General features: G+C 36.3%; 1 protein-coding gene across 1 annotated transcript in view; it reads left to right on the top strand.

The window, feature by feature from the left end:
- Positions 1-12,142, top strand: part of LOC132116239 (fibroblast growth factor 11-like) — a 52,247-nt gene that overhangs the window by 25,474 nt on the left and 14,631 nt on the right. Inside the window, exons 2-3 of the mRNA XM_059524971.1 lie at positions 4,159-4,269; positions 10,370-10,473. Of these exons, the coding sequence (XP_059380954.1) occupies positions 4,159-4,269; positions 10,370-10,473 (215 nt within the window). The remainder of the gene's footprint in view (positions 1-4,158; positions 4,270-10,369; positions 10,474-12,142) is intronic.

The raw sequence follows: 12,142 nt of genomic DNA, 5'->3' as shown, positions 1-12,142 counted from the left end.
TTAAGCTTTACAGAGGAAAAAAAGGCCAATTAGTCTGACTTTAATTAATCCCAGTCTGCACATTCCTGTCTGTTGTGACCTCTCGGTGTGTATGTTTTTCTTGACATTCCTCTGCATTGACATCCATTGACAGAAAGACTGAACAATGGATAGATGGATGGAGATAGATATGGATGATTGACAGATATAGTTGGACTTAAATGGATGCAGAGAATTATACAATGTTCTAATTATAGATGGATGGATGCATTTTTGATTATTTGAATGGATGGATAGAATGATACAGTGATCCTACCATGATAGAAAGGTAGGGAGGAATGGATGGATAGTTGCTCAAAAGTAGATAGATAGATTTGATTGGATGAAAAGAAGGGTGGATGGACAGACGGATAGATAGTTCTGAGTTTGGGTAAGTTGTTTGGTGAGAAATGTAAGATTTGTTCCCAGGCCAAGTGATTGATCGTCCCAAAAATTGTCATTACAGCCTTGGCTAGCTCTGCCCCGCCCCCCTTCATTACTCACAGTCACATTAGGCCGCAGGGAGCGTCCACTGTAATTTTATGCACTTTAGCCCAATACGTCCTCTGAATATGAAGCATGCACTTGTACACTTTCTCTCCTGTTAGCTCAGCGCAGACAATATTGTGCTTGACACATATGTTTTTGTAATTTTATGCAAAACAAATAGTCTGCAGGATTTAATATGAAGAGACAGTTTAGAGGAATCAGAATTATGTTTATAAGATGAACTGATACTCTTTATTAGGATTTCTTACATAGTTATTTTGCCCCTAGTGTTGAAATGTGCAATAACTACCACAAAGTTTGGGGGTCTGTAAGATTTAAAAAGGTTTTCTCGTGTTCACCGAGGCTAAAATTTCATTTATTCCTGTGGTTAATATTAATAATATTATTAATATGCCTGTGAATAATTCCAGACTTAATATGCTAATCATTCTAACATGCTCATTTGGTGCTCAAGAAATCATTTTTATCAGTGTTTTAGTATTTTTGTGGAAACAGTTTTCACAGTTTTCTGAAAAACATAAATTTCTTAGATGAATAAAAAGTAACAGTTTATACTGTTTTTACTTTTATAACAATGTAACATCCTTTATTGTAACTTTGGTCAATCTGATACATTTTTACTGATTATGAGTATTAATTTCTTTAAAAAAAATTTACTGAAACTGTAAGTACTGATGAAATGGCATTTCTTAAAGCCAGAACAAAAACAAGCTTTTTATTATCTATAAGGGTCAGAGAAAGTAAATAATCATCCAAAACTGTAAAAAAGGTTGTTTTTTGGCACAAACACAATGTAGGTGGATTTCACCCATGATATGACCCCTTGAATGTGCTCCCATGCTGGATAATAAATGCAGTCTTATTTCTGTTTGTATCTCTCTTCATCTCTTTCCTTTCTTGCTCCGAATGAAATATGGCAGTGCAGGAGCCATACTTTTGTCAGGATCTGTTGTGCCTGAAAGCTTTATCGATGTTTTGCGTGAAATATGAGAGTCTTCCTCTTTTATTTAGCGTGTGAATGTCTTCCAGTAAAATAACTGTGTCATAACTTCTGCCCACTCTCTTGTTCTCCCTCTGTAGCACTCGTTCGCTTTTCTCTCCCCCTCGGGAAGGAGACGACTCCATCTCCAGCTGATTGGTTGATGTATGGTGTTATTCAGAGAGATGCAAAACCACATAACTCACCATGACGGGGCTTATAGGAGAGATAGCGAGGCATAGAGAGGGAAAGGAGATCTCTAACCAGGTGACCAATGTGTCTGTGTAAATTTTGTTGAAGCCTGGGCTCTTGGCAGACTGGCATCCGTGAGCGCACGCACTCGAACGCACATCAATATCACCCATCAGGAGTGCCCTTCACACCCTCTGTCCCCGGAGATGGGTTTTATGGTTATGCAGTGCAGACTGAAGACAGAGAGGGCTTGTGTATCAGCACAGCTCTGTGTGTGGCTTTCAAAGCGTGTCACAGCAGTGCTACTAAAGAGGCTGACAAAGACGGATCTGTGGGGAATTTCCTACCCAACCTGAATCAACCGAGTCGGAGGAGATGAAGGAAATGTGCCTTATCACGGCAGAATACGTGGATTTAACCGCTAGTTGCTGCCTCTTTGCTTTATGTGGAGCCTTTAATGCGAAGGCGCACACATATTTCTTTCCTGGTGATTTGTCTGTGGACTGTGGCGGTGGCAGCCAGACACTGTGCCATGTAGCTGAATGTTAAAACTGTAGTTTGGCCCCTCAGGGCCTCACCTTCAGAACTGATCAATGGACACGAGCAAATAGAGGCCTGCAGAGAAAAGACCAAACTATTTCTGCAGCGTTTTACATAGAGGGAGTGCTGAGAGGAAATGGGAGAGGCACACAAAGTGAGTGTTTGGGGAAAAAAGAGTGACAAAAAGAAAAAGAGATCACTAAAAGATTTAACGCTGAAAAGTTTGTGGTCGGTAAGATTTTTCTTACGCTCACCAAGGCTGCGTTTATTTATTCAAACATACAGGAAATACAGTAATATGGTGAAATATTATTACAATTTATAACTTACTTGTGATGGCAAAGCTGAATGTTTTTTTTGTTTGTTGTTTTTTAGTAAATATTTTTTCCTATATAAATGTCAGGAACTATTATTATTATTATTAAAAATACGCCTTAAAAAAAGCTTTTTTTTGACAAAAGTTTTGTTGAAGGTAGTTAGATAACACCATTTGCTCACATTTGACATGCCTTTGCTTTTACTTTATTTACTTCAGATTTTCCGACACGCTGCACTTTAAAGTTAATATTATTAATAATATAAAAAATATGATTTTTATTAAAGATACAATGCAATACAAATGATTGCACAGATAATATTTAAACTGAACAGAGATGACATCACTGAATTCAATGGTGAACTGCCTTTAACTGTCATTTTGCATTATTGACATTATTTAATGCGCTATATAAATAAAGGTGACTTGACTATTAGACATTAAGCAACTGTATGCACACCGATAGCTGTTGGTTTCCTACATAGTGAAGCATGTGATTTTAATATAGATGCACACTGACATCTCACAATATTACTGTGCTTTAACCAGTGTCCCATTTTTAACATAGATCTCCATTAGATTGCTAGGCACATCCCTTACCAGTGTTTACAGTTCATTTGCGTATCTATCTCCTCCCTTCTCCTTTAAAACCAGAAGATATTTTATTTGGTCTTTTCAATTTTTAGTTACCTTTCTAAAGCAGAGCAGAGAGCCCTTTCTTAGAAGATAGCCCTTACAAATTTACTTTGATATGTAGCATACCATGGTACTGAATGATTATTACCATATTGTAATATAATATTTAAAGGGATAGTTCACACACAAACACACACACACAGAAACAAATCATTTACTCACTCGTGTGGTTGCAAATTTGTGTGACTTTTCTTCTTCTACAGAACACAAAATAAGTTATTTTGAATTCCACTGACTTTGATTTGTAAGGTCAAAAAATATAATGGAAGTCAATGGGAATCTAAACAGTTTTTCTTCAAAATATCATCTTCTGTATATTGTGCTCCACAGAAGAAGAAGAAGAAGAAAATCACACAGGTTTAAAACAACACGAGGGCGAGTAAACTGCGACAGAATTGATTTTGGGGTGGACTATCACTTTAAGGTACTTCTTTGTCAGTTGGATACAGTTTTATGCAATGCATTTTTGAACATCTCCTCTGTTTTACATCTCTTTCTAGAATGTGTTTAGATAATGTTATAGCAATTCACTGAACTCTTTTGTGCAGTTTTTGTTTTGTTGCAGCTGTAAACTCTGAGAAGAAAAGGAGTTAAAAGACAGAGAAGCCCTGAATGTTTTGTTCCTGTTATTAGACAACAGACAGAAACAACGGCTTATCTTCCTAATGTGCTTCGTAAACATGGGTGCTTGTATTTGGGTTTGTTATGGCTGACACAATAAAAGTCTTTTTAGGTAAGCTGTAAAATTAAATATGTATCGACTGCTTTGTGCTTGACAGTGTGTGTGTGTGTGTTAATTCAGTCATCCTGATATAACCTTCACTGTTATAGCACCAGCATGTATTCTTAATGCATCGAGACTTTTCTAGGCACAACGTCTAATGAAATGTTATCTCTTTTTTCTCAGAGCCTCAGCTGAAAGGTATCGTCACACGTCTGTATTGCCGGCATGGCTTCTACCTGCAAATGTTACCCGATGGCACCTTGGACGGCACAAAGGACGAAAACAGCTCCTTCTGTAAGTGTGTGCTCAGAGATATGTGCGAGTGCAGTTTAAGCAGCATCAGCCAGATATGTGCAATGTCCTTTTCACTGTATGTTCAGGAGATCTATCTATCCATCCATCCATCTGCTTTTTTTTTTTTACAAGCATTATTAAGCAAGTATTTAACACTGTCTTGGCAAAAAAAATTTAATTCTACCTTACCTTCAATTTTGAAATGAAGGTCTGAATTCAAAATCAAAGAAACACCACAGAAAACACACATCTTGGGAAAACCTGAGCAAAGATAAAGATATGTGAGATGACTCAGCTCTTTTTCTCATAAGAAAACGTGTAAAGTAAGAGGCATCAGCGAAAGGTCTCAGTTTGCTCTTTGTTTAATTGCATTGCTGCAGAAGAGAATACTATATCAATGATATATCTCATCTGCTGCTTTTCATTTCATAATGTAGCTAATGTTCTGGTCCTAATGTACAGTATGGACTCTCCTAAAATATGTAACACTCTCCTCATAAATTACATGTTCCCCTCGTGAGACACATTTCTGAGCCTGTCAAACAGATGCCCTGTAATGTCTTTTTAATATAGGAACATAATAAACCAAACAAAACAGTCAAATCACACAAGGTTTTCCACTTTTTACTGCAGACGTCTTGAAATCCTTCCAGAGGCAAAACTGTTATGTCAGTCGATAAAAGCATTTTTTTCAAGTGTTTCTATCCATAAATCTTGCATAAATGTCATTTAACACTGCCTTGTCAGTTAATTCTGTGCAGGTGAGGTGTGTGTCAGATATTGTGTGTTCGCTGTAGTGGGTTTGACAGAAGGAAACCGTCTGAGAACTGCTGTGTGGTTTGTGTTGTGCGAAAGTTAAATAACTTTTTTATAGAGCTACTTAAAGGTGAAAGAAAGAGAAAGCAAGCGGCAGAGCGGTATGATTGCTGTCTAGACATTATGATTGTTATATATGGATTGTGCACTGAGCTGAGAGGAAGGTGAAATTGCTATGTTAACTGACGTACAGTTTGCTTTGCTTCCTGATTTTAGGACTGAACCCGTTCTGGGGAAAGGCTGTGTGTGGGTCAGGAGTTGTCAACATTAAGACGTAGCCTTCACTAGACCTTATTTAGAGAGGCTACATCCCTGCTATTTAAACTCTAAAGGGATTCGCAAATGAAATTTCTGTCAACATCTACTATCATTTACTATCTTCACGTCTTTAGCTGTATAACTATATTCTATGGAACATAAAAGAAGGTGTGTTTTGACGAATCTTTTAGCATTCTTTGGTCCATTGAGTGAAAGTCAGTGGGTGCAAATTACCATTTTTCATTGAATGAAAAATAGGACATATTTCTCAAAACCTAGGTCACTTTTTGTGTTATTGAACAATGACTTGATTAGAGACTTTGAAATAGACTTTTTGGATGTGAAATTTCAAACCAAGCAGAGGTTTGAAAAAGTTACTTAAATATTGAGAAATGTGGCTTAGTGTTTGTTTAAGGTTTTATATTCCATTTAGCATTTGACCCCATTGATTATCATTGTATATAAAAAAAACACCAAAACATTCTTTAGAAAATCTTCTTTCATATTCAGAAGAAAGAAGGTCATAGAGGTTTAGAACAACATGAATAAACAATGACAACATTTCTTCAAAGCATATCAGTATCATCTTGGTTATCGGTTGTTATTAAAGTATTTTATTTTTTATTGCACATGCATGAATAAAGGTTCCAGCAGTGGATTTTAGCAGCAATGCCATAGAAGAACAATTTTGGGTTCTTTAAAGTTTTTTTTTCTTAGTTTGAATAGCATTTTAATGATCTATATTGTAAAAAAAAAAATGGTCAATGATTTGGAGCTACGGCTGCTAGACAAAAACTTAAAATAAATTAAATAAGTAAATTTAAAGTAAAATATCTTATTTTAAATAAAGTGCAAAAATAATAAATTTAAAAAAAGTGCAAAAATAATAAAACAGGTTTTTCCTTGTTTTAATTATGATATTTTACTTTAATTTTACAGTTTTTGTTTGGCAGCTGTAGCTGCCAGTCATTTACCTTTTTTTTTTTTACAGTGTAAAGAATATTTTGTGCACTTGAAAGGTTCCATGTTAAAGCTTCTTATTCGGAAAAGTTAACATTTAATAGTGCATGCTCATTCCTCTGTTTTGCAGTGGGTTTTCACATTTGCTGTGTAACAGGATCAAGAATAAATAGAGAATTGACAGACCTCTGCTACACACATTCATCCATCCCTCTCTCTCTCTCTCTCTCTCTCTCTCATTCTCTCTCTCTGTCTGTCTCTCTCTCTCTCTCTCTGTCTGTCTCTTTGACTGAGGTCAGATGTAAGAGGTGTGCCCTCTCATTAGCAGTGAGGGGGTCTTGGTGAAGCTGCTCTCTATGCAGCACACTGCGGCGTATGCTAATTAGTCCCAAAAAACTGCCAAATCAGCACGGAGAGAGCATAAATAATTAACATGCTCTGATTCATATCTGGAACCCCTCTGTTATAATGATTTACAACTCCATCATTAAACGGACAGACAACTTGATCCATCCCGATAGTCTCCATTTGGAAACGTCCACCGTTGGTTAGCATGTAAAGCAACAGTTTACTAAGTGACGAGTCCAGCTCAAGATCACAATAGAGAAAATCTCTAGTTTGTGTCTCACACGTTCCCATCATGCACCTCTATGATCTTTATACTGGCATCAGAACCAGGCCTGAACTGACTGAAAGCCATTGTAAAAACTCAATTTGCATGCATAAGCTCAGTGCAAAAATGCTCAGTAATTGTGAAAATATTAGTAATCTCTGTGATCCTTTCTCTCTTCAGAATGGGGGTTCATGTTCATGTTCTCCAACTCACCTGCATGCTTTAAGATACAGAACAACATTTTTTTATTATTCAAGCAAGCTTTGTAGTTCTACATAGATTAGCACCAGGTCCCCAGATGGCACAGTGCTTGTCGGCAGTTCTCAACAAAGCCAAAAGAACAGCTGCTATAGCAGTGATAGGTGTTCCATCACAGAGTTTGTGCCCCCTTGGAGGGAAGGGAATGCAGCCTGACGGACTGGCGCCCCTGCTTTCATTTTCATCTTCACTTGAAACACAAGTTGATTATGTAATGTCTTAATGAGCAATACAGGAGAGGAATGATGAGACGCTTTCTGTTCTGTGTGTGTGTGCTCTTGGTTTTGTGTCATATCAGGACACAACTCTGTATAATGACATGGGTATGACACAGGTATTACAAGGAGAGGGTGACTTATGAGGACATAATCCATGTCCCCATTTTTCAAAACGCTTATAAATCATACAGAATGAGTTTTTTTGAGAAAGTAAAAATGCACAAAGTTTCCTGTGAGGGTTAGGGTTAGGTGTAGGGCCATAGAATATACAGTTTGTACAGTATAAAAACCATTACACCTATGGGATGAACCCACTTTTCACAAAAACAAACGTGTGTGTGTGTGTGTGTGTGTGTGTGTGTGTGTGCGCGCGCTCTCACCTTCAGCCAATGAACATCTTGAGCTGATCATGCATTTCACCCTTGCTCAAGTACTTACACTTGAAAAGAAGAGAGAGAGAGAGTCAGGTGGAGTTGGTTTCTTTGCAAATGAATTTGATTCCTTATTACGGCATTTTTCCCCCTACTTTTTGCATCACCTTCTCCATGCCTCGGAGGCCACATAGACACCGCAAAGGTGTGGGAGGAATAACAGCATGTAAATATAGGAGTGATTCCTCTTCGTTATTGTTCTTTGTGTGGGTGGAATGCTATGAAAAACTGTATATCTACATGTGCAACTTTATGATGATCTACGACAGACCAAGGCGGAGCCAGTGGACTGCCAGGCCAACTGCTGTGTGTATATGGCCAGTAGGAGATAAAAAGAGAGCGATTCTAAAAGAGCAAGATTCTGGCATCTTTTTTTGGCACACAGAAAAGGTTAACCAAAGAGAACATGAAAGCAGTGAAACAGAAAAGATGGTGTGAGGTCAGTGTCTAGACAGAAAAAAAAACATAACTAAAAGTCAAGTTGAACAAAGGCAAAAGAAAAACTATTAGTTTTATCCTATAATAAGTCCAGCATCTGGTCATAGACATTTTTCAGAAGCATCTGGCAGATACGGTCAACTAGAGATAAAACATACAGCAGATATCATTTCCTCAGCACAGCCCCCTCAAGAACACTCAAACGCTCAGAAAGTTTTACTAATGTCATACTAACATTTAATGACTTCCCTTCAACCCGCCCAGGAGGGAAGGAGAAAGGAAGAGGGAGAAACTCTGAAGGTCTTTAACAGACAACGAGATGTCAGAGCTGTTGACAGTGTACTAACACAGTGTGCCGCTGAGGCATATTGAAAAAAGAAAGAAAAGATTCTTCGTAATAGGGAGAGAGAGAGAGAGAGAGGATGAACGACAGGCCAGTTTTATGCCCTGACCCTTCTACCATAATGCCAAGCACAGATGGACTTTGACAGAGGCAGACCTAAGGTTGCCATCCATTTCTTTGTGTCTCCAAAAGTCACCTAGGCAATAAATAAAGATTGACAGTCAATCTTTGTAGCGATGCTTCAGGGTGACAAGACACAACATGTAAACACACCGACGCTCATACACACTGAGCCAAGTGCATAACTTGAGGTTGAAAGTTTTATTTTTATTATTTATTTTTTTCTAGCGGCAACTTATTTCATTATGGTGACGAGCAAATGTTGTTTAATGGCTTGAGGTGTTTAATTATCATTGGATGAGCATTAATTGAATCTGAGAGCACAGTTAAAAGCTTGGTAGAGTTAGTTCAGCTATCACTAGCAGATTTGATGCTAATCTGAAAGATCCCATCTGATCAAAAACAGTTTTACTACTTATATTATGCATATATCTTGTAGCTTGTAATCTGAATCATAATTTGATGCCACAGCATTACTATCAGACAAGACAGTAAAATATTTATTTTATTTTATTTTATTTTGTTTTGTTTTGTTTTGTTTTATTTTAATGGAAGTTGTTTTTATTTTATTTTATTTTAATGGAAGTTGTTTTTATTTTATTTTATTTTATTTTATTTTATTTTATTTTATTTTATTTTATTTTATTTTATTTTATTTTATTTTATTTTATTTTATTTTATTTTATTTTAATGGAAGTTGTTTTTATTCTATTATATTTTATTTCATTCAATTTTATTGCTTTACGTTAATTTGCTAAATATTATAACTATTACAATGTCTTGTCTGCCTTGCCCCAAGACAGTGGAATAATATATCAATTTGATCTGATTTGATTATGATGCAAGTCATTTTTATTTTATTTTAGCATTATTATGATGCAAGTCATTTTAATTTTATTGTATTTTATTTCATTTGATTTTATTGCTTTTGATATTTTGCTAAATATTATAAATATTAAATGTTCTTGTCTGAGTTGCTGCATGACAGTGGAATAATATATTTATTTTATTTTATTTTAAGGCTGTAAGGTTTGGGGTTCAGATGAGGTCTGCATTGTCATGCTCGCGGGGTTGTCACAACACTAGGAGGGTGCAGCTCAAATCTGCATCGCTCCCGTGGAGACACTTTGCCACGAGGCATTTGTCAATGCTGCTAAAGTCAACATGTCGCTCAAGACGTTTCTCCTCAACGGTCCCATCGGTCAACACTCCACACCAAAACAGACACACTCTCATCTGCAGCTCAAAAGGCTCATGAATAAGCACACGCAACCGTCCCGGTGCCGAATGCACACGCCTCAAGCTAACATCCCAGTTTTGGAAACAGTAGAAATCCTGTTGGCTACGGCTGGCAGAATGATGGAAGAACAAAGAGCGAGGTGTAAGGAGATTTCTCTGTTTCTCTTTAATGTGCCTCGCCGAATCTGAAAGCTCATTTCACTGGGGTCTGTAATTTCAGGAGATTTCTGCTGAAACTGTCAGTTTTGGGGGTGTGTTTCACCTTAGGTGCACTGGAGAGAATTTATCATCCTTCATAGCACGTTGAAAAAGAAGTATTGAGAATTGTTCGTCATTTATTTCATATCGAGCTAAATTTCAGAGCGTCCACACTGATGTTTAAAATCTCTCTCTCTCTGAATTGCAGTGCTGTTCAACTTGATTCCTGTGGGTCTGAGGATAGTGGCCATCCAGAGCACCAAGACGGGACTCTACATAGGCATGAACAGCGAGGGCTACCTCTACACATCAGTAAGTCTACAGCACACATCATACGCATCAGTAGGTTACAAATCTTTAAAGACCTGTCCTAACACATCTTATCATGGTTAAAATGACATGCAGTAGAGGCCAAATGTCCAGCAGTCCAGCAGTGAAAAAGCTTTTCTTCTGCAGTTTTCTAAACCAAATACTGTTGAATTGAAAATTGTTTTAATGACCGCAGAATCAAATGTTTGTCAAACTTACAGTACATGCTACTGTACCAGTCAAAAGTTTGGAATTAAATATTTTTGATTTGTTTCCATTATGCTCACCAAAGCTGCATTTATTTGATAAAAAATACAATGCAAAAAAAAAATAGTATTATATATTATAATAGTATAATATTATTACAAAATTGTATTTCAAAATATTTTAACATAGTTTTTTCCTGTGAAGGTATAGTTTCAGTTTTCAGTGTCACACGATCCCTCAGAAATCATTCAAATATGCTGATTTGGTTTTCAAGAAACATTTCTTATTATTGGCAACGTTTTTACTGCTTAATATTTTTGTGGAAACATTACTACACTACCAGTATGTAAGATTACAAAAATAATACATTTAAATGACTTAATTGATCAAAAGTGACACTGAAGACATTTATGACAAATGATTCCTATAAGCATTTTGAAGTATCATATGATACTAAATACAGGAATAACGGCTGCTGAAAATTCAGCTTCACCATCACATGAATAAAATCCATAAAATATACTTATATTAAAACAGCAAATTTGTATTTGTAATAATAGGTCACAATATTACTGTTTTTACTGTATTTTTAATCAAATAAATGCAGCCTTGGTGAGTATTAGATTTTTTTCAAAAACATTTTTTTTAAACTAATTTATTCCAAATTTGATCGGTAGTGTGTATAATGTTTTTTTATCTTATTCTATTTAATTAATCGTAAATATTTCGTATTCATTTTATTTTATAATGTCCTTATGTATAAACGTTTTTAACATCCTAAAACTGCAGATTTTAAATCCCAGATTTTAATGTTGTCTCAGACGTTGGGTCTCCACTGTATTATATGCTTAAGCAAGCCACACACATTGCAACATGATCTTTCATTATGTATCAGGTGCTGCTAATGAAGTTAACTGTTGTGTGCGTTTGTCCTCAGACAGTGAGTGTGAGTACTGTTGGCCTCAGTTCTCTGTGACACACTCCATTAGTCTGGCCTATTTTCTCTCTACTCGTGTGAGTAAGACATGCTTCTGCTAAGAGATGCATTGCTTTGCAGTATAGAGCAGCCTTTCTTCTCTCTTCTCTCTATTGTCTGATCCACTCTCTCTCATTTGGAGAAGAAAAGAGTATTCTTTTCATCTTTGAAATTCCTAACACTCTTTAAAGTAAGACGATGAGACTAAGAGAGGTGTAAAGACCTACATGATGTACTGTGCCCCCATTAAGTGCTCTTAAAATGTATGAATTATCACATGGCATGGATATCAGAATATCAAACCAAATTCTGTCTGCACACAAATACAGTAGTGTTAGATTTCAAAAAGATCTCAATTTTTCTTAGCTATGCATCTTCTAAACTATATATATATATATATATATATCAGTTATTACAAAAATGACAACTGTCCCTAAGTTTTGAACACAATAAGCAACCAACTCATTAACTTCCTCTCACACAAAGGAG

This window comes from Carassius carassius, chromosome 3 (genome assembly GCF_963082965.1).
Source record: "Carassius carassius chromosome 3, fCarCar2.1, whole genome shotgun sequence".
Lineage (NCBI taxonomy): Eukaryota > Metazoa > Chordata > Actinopteri > Cypriniformes > Cyprinidae > Carassius > Carassius carassius.
This window is presented reverse-complemented; position numbering and strand designations above follow the sequence as displayed.